Below are 14,966 nucleotides of genomic sequence, written 5' to 3'. Positions count from 1 at the left end.
TAATTGGAGCACATTTTTTGTATGAATACAGATTAGATTTGGGCGTCCTATACTCCCAAAGGGTAATCCTTACATTATTTATAGAGTACTCGCGGTTTTGAAGGGGTTATCAGGTTTACCTTCACTAGTCGTCAGGCAACTCTATTATTTGACAGCCGGCAAGAGGCTATTATGCGCTTTTTTGTTGAATTTCGAAATGTGAAAATTTGCCAAAATTACAATAAAATATAAAGCCAACTAGCATCAAGGAATTTTGTATAAAGCTATAAGATCATAAGTTAAGATCTGCTAGTTCACGTGACGCAGTTCCGCAATAATCGCAAAAACATTTCGTTGACCGCCAATTATTTGTGTAAACACATATCAGCAATATGTTTGGGCAGCAAACTCTGGGAGCGACTACGGCTACACCATCTACAAATCGGATGAATGATTTTGAAGTAACCATGCCACCCGATGACTCGGTATCTGCAATGGAGTTCAGTCCGAGCACCATACCGCAAAATTTTCTTATTGCCGGCAGTTGGGATAGCAGCGTACGCTGTTGGGAGGTTGAGCAAACGGGTAAAACAGTGCCTAAATCAATGAAAACAATGGGTGGGCCAGTGCTAGACGTATGCTGGTCTGATGATGGCACAAAAGTATACATGGCTTCTTGTGACAAACAAGTAAAAATGTGGGACTTAGCATCCGATCAAGTAGTGCAAGTGGCGGCGCATGATGCACCCGTAATGTCGTGTCATTGGATAAAGGGTACAACTTATAGCTGTTTAATGACTGGTTCATGGGATAAAACATTAAAGGTATGCACAAATCTATAAATTTTTAAATAAGAAAATAACTATGATAATAACTACATTTTCTTTGTAGTTTTGGGATACACGCTCGCCAAATCCTCTTATGGCGATAAATTTACCAGAACGGTGTTATTGTGCAGATGTTGATTATCCAATGGCTGTGGTAGGTACTGCGAATCGTGGCCTGATTGTTTATTCATTAGAAAACACACCAACTGAATTTAAACGTCAAGACAGTCCACTAAAATATCAACATCGGACTATATCGATTTTTAGAGATAAGAAAAAAGCACCAACGGGTATGTATATAATTTTAATTGTTACAACAATAAATAACTGAAATTCATTAATATATAGGTTATGCGCTTGGTAGCATTGAAGGCCGTGTGGCAATCCAATATGTAAATCCAGTGAACCCAAAAGACAACTTTACCTTCAAATGTCATCGTACCACTGGTACAGCCGGTTATCAAGACATATATGCAGTAAACGATATTGCTTTTCATCCAGTGCATGGAACGTTGGTAACAGTAGGATCGGATGGAACTTTCAGCTTCTGGGATAAAGATGCACGTACTAAACTTAAATCTTCAGAGACAATGGATCAATCCATTACAAAATGTGCATTCAATCAAAATGGACAAATATTCGCTTATGCTGTGGGGTATGATTGGTCGAAGGTAAGTTTGATATTTCGCCACTTGTGGAAGATTGTTTGCATGGCATGCGAGTTCGAAGACACCCAACTTCTGCAGCATATCTACGTTTGAAGGTAGCCCTTTGTCAAATAATAATTAAAGTTGTTGACAAGGATAGTAGTTTCCGCTGCTTTGTCGGTACGTTTATTCATGGATATGCATTCGCCCTATTACAGCACCCTATTGAAATATTTACAGTCCACGATTCAATCAAAAATTGAATCATGCTTACAGTCTTAACTGAGCGAATAACTCAAATTCAAATGATACAGAATTTTGAGGCATTTCTAAGCATAGCGACTGCGTTCAAGCTCCGACCGAACACTGTCACTTCCCAAAAGTTTTCAATGGCCTTAGGCCATTCGTAAAATATAATTTAGCCTCACCAAGTGTGGCCAAGCTAGCTACTGCAACAACAAAAGGGGTTCGAAACGTTTGCCTGGCGATCTTCTAATTTCTGCGGCAGGATGCAATCAACCGATTTACCTGAATCTTGTTTAAAAATATTTTGCCGTCGCAAAAAAAATCTGTGTACTCCACTAATTTTTCTTTTATTTATAGGGCCACGAATACTTTAACCCAGGAAAAAAACCACAAATATTCCTGCGTTCTTGCTATGATGAACTGAAACCACGTATTCCATAAACCCGTTAGAATAAACTTACCTCATTCGTTAACAAAACACCATACATATTTAGTATCAGCACTGTCGATTTGAAAACCGATGCATTTCAGTGAGCAGAGAAGATAATAAATTAATGCCAACATGTATAATAACGTTTTATTACTCGACTGTAGGCAGCTACTGTCGGCTAGAATTGAATGACAAATTAAAAGCACACTCATCTACTTGGTTGCTATATATTACAGCCGCTAGAAATCATGGAGACTTCCGCAGGCACATCTCAATGATGCCCATCCTTCTGCGCATGCTCATCATGTCCATGGCCATGTTCATCTTTTGAAGCGAAAGCATATTCACAACCGATATGAATGGCAGCGGCAATTGTGCCCCACAGGAGCCCACGTAAAAAGAAAGCCCGTGCACGACTAGCTTGTGTGCCCATAGTGCTTGGCTCATAACGCCAAACTTCGTTTCTAAAGGTAAAAAGAAGAGAATTGTAACATATAAAATTAAGTGCTTGTCGAAGTGCTCACCTAAGCCATGGGTCCTTCAATCCCTGACGTGCCAACGCTTCTTTCACTTCTACCAGTTTTGGAATGGTTTCCACCTTGTAAATTGATGGATGCGGAATTTTGTAAGGTTCACCGTGTCCGTGTCCACCCATGATGGTTCTAATTATTGAATAAAAAATAAAAAACTACTAATATCAAATATTCCAAGCTGTTCGCCTGCGAGGTTATATAATTTTTGTTGATTTTCTCTATGCTATTTGGTATGTAACGAACACTGGACCTTTTCAGTCTTCTACTTTATGGTTCTATAGTTTACCTTGAAGTTGCCAAAAATGCTGATTTCTTCGAAAGTATGTCCCTAAAACCGGTGTAATCGAAATAGTTTGCCAAAGTTTGTGCAAATGGAAAATTTAACAGGAGAACAGCACTACAGAGTAGCTGTCAAAATTTAGCAATAAAAAACGGCTGTTATAAGAGGATGCCATGTTGCTTAGAATTTTCGCACGTCTGCGACTAATGAGTGTCTTCAATATGATGAATTTCTCGCTTGCTTAATATATCACACTTTCAGATAGCGTGAAGCGATTTATCGATAACTACTGTCATTTTATTTATATCTTTTGAACCAAACCAAATGCAGTTTTTTGTTTTGCGTCACATAGATATATCCACAATTCCATATTAATGGCCGGCCACAATCAAGTTTTTCATATAGATGCGTTCAACGCAAGCTTATGGATACCAGTCACATCGCCACAATCACGCAAGATGTTGCATTTGTAAAAATAAAGGACTGCGACTACGGGCACTGCTACAACAACAGCACCTACGCGTCAATGTATTTGGGCGCCACATTGTTCGAAATTTTGGCTGTAGTTGGCCAATGCGGTGCTGGTACTAATTAATAATAAGGGAGAAGAAAAATATTTAAATAATTTTAAGTTGGTTGCCTACCAACTTATGGTACATGCAATTATTATGCGCCCGTTCACACAATTCATGTTTCAAAATCAACAACAAAATGTTTGAGAATTCTATCAATGTAAATAATCTTTAAACCAAATATTTTTATAGAAAAAAGTACGAAACACAATTTTTGTAATATATATATATTTATTTATTTCAGTATTTCTAAAATCATTTATATCATGCTTTATTTATATATTTATTGCATTTGTAATTTTATTTAATTGTAGATTATGTATCTTAGCATATAGTATGTAATACCTATAGATAAAAAAATTAAAAATTTGTTAAATATTTAAAGAATTAGAAAAGTGAAAATAAGCCCTATAGATAAAAAATTAAAATTTTTTAAAAATATTTAACGTATTAGAAAATAAAGAGAAAAATACGAATAAAACGTAAATATAGTACATTAGTTGGATAAAGAAACTGTAAAACTATATACATATATATATATATATATATATATATAATTTAAGGCAACGTCATAAAGCTAGAAAAATTATATATTTAAAAAAATGGTTGACTTATGATTTTACAGTCCTTATAGCGGTGTTTCTAATTGCCTTTTCTTGTATATTTTTCTGTTCTAAAGGAATATACTAGCTTTTGACTAATAACATACTATTCAATTGATTGTCACAAAAATATATGTGTATTAACAAATAGCTTTACAATAAAAGTTCAAGATAGTTGTATTTAATATTTTAGAATATAACCATAACACAAGTCATAATTCATAATTTTTGTGGGCCTAAGCTTCATAAATAAACGAATTAAAGAGCACAATTTAAAAAAAAATGATAATTAGGAGTAAATTGATAGTTAAAAATGCAAAATTAACAGTTTCTAAGTATACAATTTTAATAAAAAATTAGTATTTTCTCTTAGAGTGTGTGAAGGTTATGCGGGTGTGTAAAAAAATATAAATCAAATATTACGAAATGCCATTTAAAACTTTTGCATGATTTCTACAAGTTTTTTAACATACTGCATTAGTGGTCTTTGTACCGAGCGTATCATTGTCACAAGACGTTTTACGTTATGTGCCTGTCATTTTGTGAATGTGTTGAAAAAGTTGGCAACAAAAAATAGCCCACCAATGAATTCTGCTGGCATTTTGCTCGACAAATTTTCTGTAATTTTTGTTTTTTATCTACCCACACAACGCCCACTTTATAACTAATTGCTAAATACTAGAGTAACATTTTTTATGAAACTTATACAACTTTTTATCTTAAGTATTTTACTTTGCATACAACAGTAGTGATTTTGTGTTATTTAAAAGTTAATTATTATAAGTTATTGAAATAAGAGTTGGCATAATTTTTTTGTTTTTCGTTCATAAAAAGTGTTTAAAATTTTTATATTTTTATTTTTTTTTGTTATTAACTTTTTTTGAATGATGATTTGGGATTTTAAATGAACTTACATATATATTATATCTCAGTATAGTATACAAATTATATATATATATATATATATATATATTTATTTTATAAAGATCTACATTAATAAGGAAACTGTCAACTTTATGCAGATTTTTTTACCATATATATATTTTTTTGTTCATTTTTTCGCTTTTATTTTTACTTCTTAAGACGCTGCGTTTGCATCAAATATTCTTGGGTAGGTTTAGTTAGTTTTATTTTATTTTATTCCAAATTTTCAATATTATATATTTGTCATAAAAATTTTTTAAGTGCCTCAGCATCATCTACTCTTTCCTTACACTTAAATATTTTTCAAACAAAAAAATCATAATAAAATTATGTTTATTAACAGCTTTATTCTAACCCCTTTTTCATAAAACCTAAAATTGGTTTATAAGTTCTTATAATTGAAAATTTGTATGGAAATGTCAATTTAAAAAGCTTTATAAACCTTTTGAGTTTTTTTTTTATCAATAAGGAGGTAATTGTTTAGTTATAAAAATATTTAGTTTTCTGTTTTACGCAAAAATACCGTGCTGTTTTGCATATCAAGTGCATTGTTGATAAGACAAGGGTGATATCATCGGCATAGACGTCAAAATATAACAAATAGAACCGATCACCTGGTTTTTAAAGCGCCTATCGTGGTCTCATCTCTTTCCCGCTGAATATAGCCAGCCGTATGCGCTGCCATATTGAACATCCTGTCAAAAAGCTGCCAAAACGGTAAAAAGTAGGCATCTTGAACATCCTGTCAAGTAATTGACGGATAGGATATCACACTTGTTTCGTACACAATGCTCAAATGCTTCTATGGACTTTTCACGATCTCCAGTTAATGGTAATTGGCTCTTTATTTGACAGCTAACCGAGAGACGATTTCCGTTAAACAAAGCACCGTTTAACGTTAACCGGAGATGAGATATTTTTTTTTATTTATTTGGTTTTATGTTTTTTATTATTCGTTTTATTGTATGTATTAATTTTGATTATAAAATTGATGGTTGAGTAGGTTTGGATATATTTCATTTAAATTTTTTGTTTTGTTTGATCTGAGGTTAAGAATGTACCGACTTTCAATCAATTAATACCAATAACTTCGGAAGTTTGAGTAGTTGTGATAAATGAAATATATAATTTTGATCATTTTTTAAGACATTATTAGAAATAGAGATGTAATTTTGCATTTTTCAACCACTATTGGAAGGTTTACTTTTGTAAACCACTAAGTAATGTTAATTGAAAAATGATTTTTTAATTTTTTTTTTTTTTAAATGCACATTTGTTGTTCTGGCGTTGGAAATTTTTTGAGCTCAAGGCCAGTTTCTAAACTAAAAAAATTGAATATGTTTCTGGGGCTAAATTATGTAACGAGATTCAAAAGAACTTTCTTGAATTGAAAAAAAAAAATGTGATTTGACAGCTTTCGAATCGCATTTCCGCTCGAATCGGATTACAGAATATGGCCCCTGATGATAACTTAGAATTTATGGATTCAACTCTGAATGTTCTGCGGGGCCTTAGAAACTGGCACTGCCCTAATGAAATAATAAAGAATAATTATATGTACTAACCGCAATAAAGAAAATTTTTCGTCATTTTTATTTTATCATTATACAATTGTTTGAATGATTTATCATTATATTTAAAATCTTATTGCGTCATGCAGAGATCTTTTTCTTTAATAAAAATTCTTTCACTATTTTACAAAATTTTTCTTCAGACAATACACCGCAATCATGATTTTTAACTCTTGCATTCCAAACGGTATAAAAATATGTTTCTTTAAATTAGCTTTTAAAACGATTTTCTCGCTCAGTTCGCCTTGCACATTGAAGTAAACATCATACAAAATTTATGCTCAGTAGTTCAAATTCAAACCGCGGAAAAAGTTTGCCATTCAACGATTAATCAGCAGCTGTGTTTGATGAAAGCGCTCAATCTAGGTGTCACTTTACTGTGTATTTGTGCAACATACACTGGAATAAGTTAGAGGATTCATCTCGAAAGATGTCATTAAATTTTTCATGGGTCCGTTTTTTTAGTGCGAGTTGAAACTCCAGTTAAAGTTAACTAGATTTTAAGCCCACCACTCGGTCTGCTTTAGCTGAGATTAGCAGCAAAATTGTAGGTTATGAAACAAAGTGGCAAGGTTAAAGGGCTAATTAAACTTCCTTAACCCTAACGCCATAGTCGTAGTCATACCCATATCCATAACCATCTCCAATGTGACCGATTAATGGTGCCTTAACCTAAAAATCGTTAAAATTTCATAAAAATGAAGAAAACGCAAAAAAGGACAAATATATTCCACAAAAAATACACAAGTCTCTTAGTCATAACGTATCCAAAACAATGAATAAAATCTACAAAAAGTTATTAAATTCAGCAACTCAAATATTTTTAGGTTATAGATATGGCGAGACACCAAAAATCAATTGGTTGGCTATGGTATGGTTATGGCGTTAGCGTTATGGTATGGCACCATTAATCGATTACCACAAATCACACACAAAAGATTGTGCATTTACGAGTTCGAAATTCCTTCGTTCTGCGCATCTACGTCACACTTGACTGAATGAAAGAAAGAGAGAAAATAACAAGAGCTAGAGGAAAATGACGTAAAAATTGCCCATAAAAAACAGCTGATCTTTTGTTTACATGCACAATGCGCAATCTTGTGTGTGTGATTTGTGATCGATTACATTGATTTCCATAAGGTAGGTTCGATCAGCTGTTTTATCGGGTTATGGTTATATGGTTATAAGTCACCATTAATTGGCCATTAAATTCTATTTAACTTTAACTTTAGTTTTAACTCGCACTGAAAAACTGCACTTTCCGAATATTCTGTGTTCGATTTATTGTATGTTTTATTATTCATTTTTTTTTTTTTCAAGCGCGAATTCTATTCTGAAACAGAAATAAATGAAGAAAAACATGCTATGCATACGCAAAGCAGCTGTAAGTATATCCGATAATTATATTTGCCTCAAACATGGCTTATCTGATATTTTGCATGCCCTTAACAACGGTGATTACTGTGATGTATGATTTTTTTTATATAATTTTTTCTTTTAAATACTTTTTGATAAGTAGGCAATTCACGATTAATTGCATATGAGGTGATAGAGTTATGCACTTGCGTGAACTGCACCAGATCGTAGGCCACCTTAGTGAATCACCATAGCTACAACAAACAAAAACAACCCTATATCACACGACTCAAATGAAGGCCCATTAGGTAAACAAATATTTAATAACCACTCGTTAATACAGAACTGAATCAAATTTGTGCGCAATGTTAGAAAATGGAAGATCACACGTATATTCGCACAAACATTTTTGAATTTCCTTTTAAAAACTCGAAAAAAAGCTTCCACTGAGACCACTGGTAAACTAACCGAAAGTGTCTTGCAGGGAATATCAGCTGTTCGAATTGTTGCTTTGTTTATTACCACAAATCACACACAAAAGATTACGCATTCACGAGTTCAAAATTGCTTCGTTCTGCGCATCTACGTCACAGTTGACTGCTTGATAGAGAAGAGAAAAAAAACAAGGGCAAGGGCTAGAGGAAAATGAAATGATGAATTGCCCATAAAAAACAACTGATCTTTTGTTTACATGCACAATGCGCAATCTTCTGTGTGATTTGTGGTTTATTACATTTCAAAAGCAAACTATTCTTAAGGCCCCATTACTGATACTTAGCATATACTTGACTTGGCTTGAGAACTGTCACTTACAGTTCTGTTAAATGAACATTGCATGTTACTGTTTACTCAAAACTTAGCAAGACTTAACTTGACTTAAGCCGGAGTCATTGGTGCCGTATGTCGTATCGCTGTATCCGTATCCCTAACGTAATCAGCTGTTTATCGTTACGACGGTAAACCAAACCCCAATTGGTTGGCTACGATACGGTTACGACCTTAGCGGCCCAATAATCGATTGCATTGATTCTCATAAGGTTGGTCGAATCAGCTGTTATAAGGGTACCGATACGGTTACCGATAAAGCACCAATGTCTCCAGCTTTAGAAGTCTGTTGAATTTTGATTTTCTATGTAAGTTCTAAGTGACGTTTACATTTTGAGATGCCATTTATTTGTTTCCATTTTATTTTGACATTTTGTCATACAAATTGACATTTATTGATTATGATGCCAGATTGTATGCGCTAAGTGGAGTATAATCAAGGCTAAGTTGCCAAGTTTACGCCAAGTCAAGTCTATGCTAAGTATCAGTAATGGGGCCTTTAGTATTGCATTCTGAAAAATTTGTGACAGGTGCATTTGCATTGCGCATGGTATGCAATGAAAATTTGCTATGCAAAATTTGCTGATCGTGAACTGTTCATATACATATGTACATATATACTTTGCTTAGCGTTATATATTTTTATACGAATAGATGGTACGTTTAAACAATTAACTGGAATAATTTTTTTTTAGCGAATATATCGCTAAATTTGTCCTAAAACAATTATTAAATATCTGTTTATTCATGCTTGCGTGTCACTTGTCGCCACAATGTTGTAAGCACATGATGAGCTGTACTATATGTGACCCGGTCTATGAAAAGGTGGATTATGACTCAAAAAACAGCTGTTTCTAGCAAAAAAAAACAGGTGTTAACAGCTGTTTCTCGCAATTTCTTTTTTGAGTCATAAGCCACCTTTTCATAGGCCGGGTCATATATGTTGCAGTAATAAATTTTAAAATATTTGTTGTTTTTGAAGTTTGTATGGTTTATGGATCAGATTGTGATTTTTTAGACATTTATTACTTACTTTTACTAATTTTGTTGTATTTATATTATATTTAGTTATTACTTATTTGCATGCCTTTTTGTGCTTACGGTAAAAATATTCTTTTATGCTAAATTTAATTTTTACCTGAAAGACTTTTCTTTGCATTTTTGCTTAAAACAGTCGAAATTTTGTATCTAGAATTCTACTTATTTGATTTAAATGGTTTGTTCTTTTGTCAAATCAATGATTTTTATTAAATTCAATGTACTCGTACACAGCTAGTCAACTTTGCTGTTGTTTACATCTGACCATAATTTCGCTTTCATCACTTCTTTGCCTACACAAATTTTTTTTGCACCTACGAATATATTCTCCCATTTGCACTTTGAAATGTATTTACACATTTTCAGCGTGCTGCTGCTAGTCTAAAAAGACACACTGTAGTTTCGCGCTTTTTTAAATTTTGCCAGCAAATAATATGCGTCTCGTTTCAGAATTCCCTTCACGCTTCTCTTTCTATCTCGGTTGCACGGATGCACATTGCCATTGGCTCCACTTTTAACGACATTAATTTGTAATTAAATTTAGTTACTAAATTCTATTTGCGACTTATGTTTAATAGTTGTTCAAACGCTCCTACATGCAGTCAGTCATACACGCTTTGTTTCATTCATTCTGCGTACTCAGTCAATTTCTTTAAAAATAGAGGAGCTACTGATTGTAGTCTAGACAGAGAGCGACGACGGCACCCATTCAAGTATTGACTTGTAGTCTCAGATGGTATTATATAATAGTTTTAATTTTCGTCCACTCACGACCCCATGGCAGGTCTTCGCTTATAGCGCGTTCAAGCTACCTGAGCTTTCCATGCATTTGAAATAACTTATTTCCATCGTTGATGCGTTGCTTTCACTTCACAATGCACATTTTCATTTCGCACACGTCCGCGCTTATATGCTGACCTCTTCCGTTAAAATTTCATTGAGTAAATGATTAAGGCTGTCGAGTCCCCTTAGAAAACCACCGTCTGGTCCATGATGCACCGGCGTGCTTGTTACAACCTGCTGCAGCAGTCCACCACCATTGCGCGGCACAAAAGCTGTATGTGCAAAGTCAATTAGACGTACATCAACCATGCATCGCGCATCCTCATTGCATGAGGACCCTTGGCAACCGACGATATCCAATGATTTGGACGCATGTTGCAGCGTCAAGCGCGCTGCATTAGCTTTTCTTTTACTACTGCTGTGATTGCTTTTGATCTTATCCACTGTGCATTCGGCACCTAAGGCTCCAGCGGTGCCCGTCATGACTGGCGTCTTTATTGGCGATGTGTTCACAGATGTTGGTGTTGAGGACGCAGGCGCTGCACTGCTGCTACTAGCCGCTCCAGCCATAACACTACTTAAACTGAGCGTTGTTGTTGATTTTTTCGCTTGTGATGAAGTCAATATTGTATCCTTGCTATCATCGTTGGCATCTACCTCATATTCATCATCGGCGTCTTTGCAACGCAGGCGTTTAACTGCACCACGAACCGACTTTAGTGATGATGCCGTTGACGAGGTGGGCGAAGAGTTGGCAACAGAGGCAGGTAATTTACCAATACTGTTTGCTGGCAGCGAAGGCGTTGAACAGTTGGACGATGCGAGCCCGTGCGATAGTCGTGGCACTGTTGCTGTAGGCGGTGTATCAGTACATTGCGCTAAAGGTGATATATCAAAGGAATCTTGCTGTGACTTGTAACGCTTTAGCATGACTTCCGTTTGTCCAATTATGCTACTGTCATAGTCAGAGCTTGCCTCGTCAGAGCTATTATCGCCCGTCTGGCGTCCACTTGTGACAGCTTTGATTTGTTCCGAGAGGCCGGAGAAATCATCACTGCTGTTACTGCTATAATTCATCCAAGAATCGCCCGAGTGTGGCGAAGATGTTGACACACTTGGCAGTGGCGGTTCAGGATCGAGGAATACTGTTTCTTCAGAGATTGGAATGAATGGTGGGTTGGTGCTATTGCCGCTAGATATTGCGATGTTATTATTATCCACACTGAGCGCTGCTACTGGTGGTGGCGGCATTGATATTGTATCAACATCAGCACTGACTGCACTTTCCAATGCAGTGGGGTCTTTTTTAAAGTTGCTCGCTGGCTTAATAGTTTCTGCAAAGCCGCTGGATCTTTCCAATGGTACATCTACTAAGCCACGTTTACGACGCAAAGCGTGGTGATTTAAACCAGTTGTATTTGTGGAATCATTTGAGGCATCGGCATCGTAACAGCACGGATCGCCACCGGTGCTGCTGTTTGTCGCCGATGCATTGCCGCTATCAGCTGCAACCATGTGTAAATCATCATCGTTTTCATTTGGCTCTAACTCATCACCGCCATCATGACCTGCAGTATCATCATCTACATCCACGACATCGTCATCTTCATCGATGTCATCATCGTCTATACTGTTATCGGGATGGTAATCGAATGTAGCGGATTTCGTGGCTGACTTGGGTGTGGTAGGTGTAAGCCATTGCTCAATATCCATGGCATGAGCTTGTGGTTTATCCTCATAGCCTTCGTAGACAATTAGCAGCGAACTGTGCATAAAAAACATTATAAGTATTATAAGTGCTGGCTTGTACGATAAAAATTAAATTTAATACAATAAAGAAAAATGCATTTATGAAAGATGGGAAATGAAATGAACTGTAAAATAAAGTATGCAATAAATGAAAACGAGATACATATGTACGTACGCTTTTTTCTTTCCTAACTTAATAAAAAAACAAGTAAGGAAGTCTAAGTTCGGATGAAACCGAACATTACATACCCAGCTGTACACTTGAAATGCTATTGTCGTTTGTTTTGTGTCCTAGTGTTACAAGCAAATAGCTTATTACCTGCATCTACACACTTCTACAAAATCGTTTATATAAAAGAAGGCGATTTAACCGATTTAGTCCATTTTCACTGAAAATATTTCCTCTTAAACACCATATTTATCGTCGAGTTATGGCCCCAGAAACGTTGGGAAATGCATTGTAAGAAAGGGGCAGTGCCACGCCCATTTTTTGTCAAGATTTGAATTTTTTCCCATTTCTTGTCATAATGGCACAAAATACGATTGGTACAAAACTATTTTTCGCTAAGATATAGCTTATTACTTTCGTCTACGACCCTTTTAGAAATCTTTTATATAAAAGTGGGCGTGGTCCTTAACCGATCTCGTCCATTTTTTCTAGAAATATTTCCTGCTATAGGAAAAATTTGTGTACCCAATTTTATTACGATCCGTTAACGTTTCTTCGAGTTATGTCTCCCGAAAATTAGAAAATTGCTTAGTCATAGAAGGGGAGGTGCCACGCCCATTTTTTTTAAATTTGAAGTTTTTCCTATTTATTGTTATAAATCCACTTGGGAAATGAAATACCATTGATATAAAGCTCTTTTTGGCAAAGATATATCTTATTTTATTCGTCCACGACCCTTTTAAAAATCTTTTATATAACCGATTTCGTTAACTTTTCTTCAAAGCATTCCTTATAGTAAAGGCAACCGAATTTTGTTATGATGGGTTTAACGATTTTTGATTTATGATTAATAATATTTGTTAAATTGATTTTATCACAAGTGGGCGGTTCCACGCCCATTTTAAATTTTTTTTTTTCAAATTTTTAACAAGAGTCTCAATATCAGTCCACACGTCAAATTTCAACATTCTAGCTGTAGTATTTATTATATAATCAGGTTTTTTGTGTTTTACAAAATGTTATATATATAAGAAGTGGGCGTGGTTATCATCCGATTTCGCTCATTTTCAATATCAATCTATTCTGGGTCCAGATAAGCTTGTGTACCATATTTGGTGAAGATATCTCAATATTTACTCAAGTTATCGCGTTAACGGACAGGCGGACGGACGGACGGATGGACGGACATGACTCAATCAAATTTTTTTTCGATACTGATGATTTTGATATATGGAAGGCTATATCTATCTCGATTCCTTTATACCTGTACAACTAATCGTTATCTAATCAAAGTTACAATACCCTGTGTACAAGTACAGCTGGGTATAACAATTTAGCGACTCATTATCATTTAGCGAACATTATATCGTCGCTGCGATCACAAAAACAGTTATGTGTTTTTCAGTAACTTTTCAGTAGATCAAAAAAACTTATTTCTGGCGTCCATTTGCAAAATTTTGCAAATGTCGTATCTTTGAAATATTTTAAGGAAAGTTCGTTATTGATGTGTGAAGGAAAATATCATGCTTTTTAACCCATTACGACGTGATAAATATTTGCGCCGTTTTATAGCACATAGCTGCTTTCAAACATGATTCAAATTTGCTTTTGGCGGTAGGGAAAAGCATGCAATTTTTGCCGCTATTCCTCATAATGCTTATGGAGATTACCCCTTAAGCTCCTGGGAGGTGTCGCTTCATCAATCAGATGTCTGTTAGGATGCCCAGATTTCTGGGTATTCAACAGAAACTGTTTGTTTAGCATTTCATTTCTCACCTTAATGGGGAGTACTCTCGCCTCATTGTGTACGTGGTGTTCTAGGGACATAAGAAGACAGCCCTCCCGTAGCGGTTCTGAGGGCAGTATTTTGGCAGGCCTGTATTTTCTTCCAGTGAGTAACCTTTAGGCTTGGCGACCATATCGGGGACGCGTAGCATGCAATTTCCGCTCTCGCGATCTTTTCTGTGGACGTTATGTTCAGAGCTGATCTGCACAGCAGATCTTGCTGTGTGTTTGGTCTCTTGGATCGCTGCAATGCGGATGTTATGCCGCTTCATGAAATCAACTAGCTCCGTGATCTTCCCAGTTACCCCATAACAGTTTAGGAAAGTGGCATCGTCCCAGGCAGGAGCTGCATTGGGCAGATTTTGCAAACATATATATTCTGTGCTGGCAAACGGTGGTAGGGACCTAAGAATCTAAATCACTGCGGGACGCCCGTTGAGCGTAAACAGCAAGGAGAAGGAGGAAAGTTACGAGGACTTCGGCTTTTGGGGACTAGCCCAGAACATCCCGTCCGATGCAATCATCCCTTGCACGTGACTCACTGACAAGAGTGCGGCTGTCCTAAAAATATTCTTTTCCGGCAAACGCAGCAAACCCATTTCTCTGGACCGGGGTCAAGTACAGGTCCTGGATTTGGTTCGATACCCTCC

The 14,966-nt window shown here is 35.7% G+C and overlaps 3 protein-coding genes across 8 annotated transcripts in view; 1 reads left to right on the top strand and 2 right to left on the bottom strand.

Moving 5' to 3' along the window:
• Positions 1-75: 75 nt before the first annotated feature.
• On the top strand, positions 76-5,303 carry Rae1 (ribonucleic acid export 1). The gene is made up of 4 exons (XM_067771880.1): positions 76-803; positions 871-1,096; positions 1,155-1,477; positions 2,057-5,303. The coding sequence occupies exons 1-4, from the start codon at positions 372-374 to the stop codon at positions 2,138-2,140; spliced, it is 1,065 nt and encodes a 354-aa protein (XP_067627981.1). The 5' UTR covers positions 76-371; the 3' UTR covers positions 2,141-5,303.
• Positions 2,251-3,105, bottom strand: ND-B12 (NADH dehydrogenase [ubiquinone] 1 beta subcomplex subunit 3). The gene is made up of 3 exons (XM_067771881.1): positions 2,949-3,105; positions 2,654-2,791; positions 2,251-2,593 (listed from the first exon to the last, which is right to left on the bottom strand). The coding sequence occupies exons 2-3, from the start codon at positions 2,782-2,784 to the stop codon at positions 2,401-2,403; spliced, it is 324 nt and encodes a 107-aa protein (XP_067627982.1). The 5' UTR covers positions 2,785-2,791; positions 2,949-3,105; the 3' UTR covers positions 2,251-2,400.
• Ip6k (Inositol hexakisphosphate kinase) overlaps positions 3,726-14,966 on the bottom strand; it is a 281,451-nt gene continuing 270,210 nt past the window's right edge. For all 6 annotated transcript variants that reach the window (XM_067771873.1, XM_067771872.1, XM_067771869.1 and 3 more), the window contains one exon: positions 3,726-12,378. In XM_067771873.1, the coding sequence (XP_067627974.1) occupies positions 10,737-12,378 (1,642 nt within the window). In that variant the 3' untranslated portion in view covers positions 3,726-10,736. The remainder of the gene's footprint in view (positions 12,379-14,966) is intronic.

This window comes from Eurosta solidaginis, chromosome 3, assembly GCF_040869045.1.
Source record: "Eurosta solidaginis isolate ZX-2024a chromosome 3, ASM4086904v1, whole genome shotgun sequence".
Classification (NCBI taxonomy): Eukaryota; Metazoa; Arthropoda; class Insecta; order Diptera; family Tephritidae; genus Eurosta; species Eurosta solidaginis.
The sequence above is the reverse complement of the archived record's forward strand: the minus strand, read 5'-3'. Positions and strand labels throughout refer to the sequence as shown.

Bases quoted from the DNA above. Each gene is read 5' to 3' on its own strand.
- Rae1 (XM_067771880.1), top strand. From the start codon at position 372: ATGTTTGGGCAGCAAACTCTGGGAGCGACTACGGCTACACCATCTACA. The intron at 804-870 runs GTATGCACAAAT...TTTTCTTTGTAG, and splicing joins CATGGGATAAAACATTAAAG to TTTTGGGATACACGCTCGCC. The intron at 1,478-2,056 runs GTAAGTTTGATA...TTTTATTTATAG, and splicing joins TGGGGTATGATTGGTCGAAG to GGCCACGAATACTTTAACCC.
- ND-B12 (XM_067771881.1), bottom strand. From the start codon at position 2,784: ATGGGTGGACACGGACACGGTGAACCTTACAAAATTCCGCATCCATCA. The intron at 2,594-2,653 runs GTGAGCACTTCG...TTTTACCTTTAG, and splicing joins TTGAAGGACCCATGGCTTAG to AAACGAAGTTTGGCGTTATG.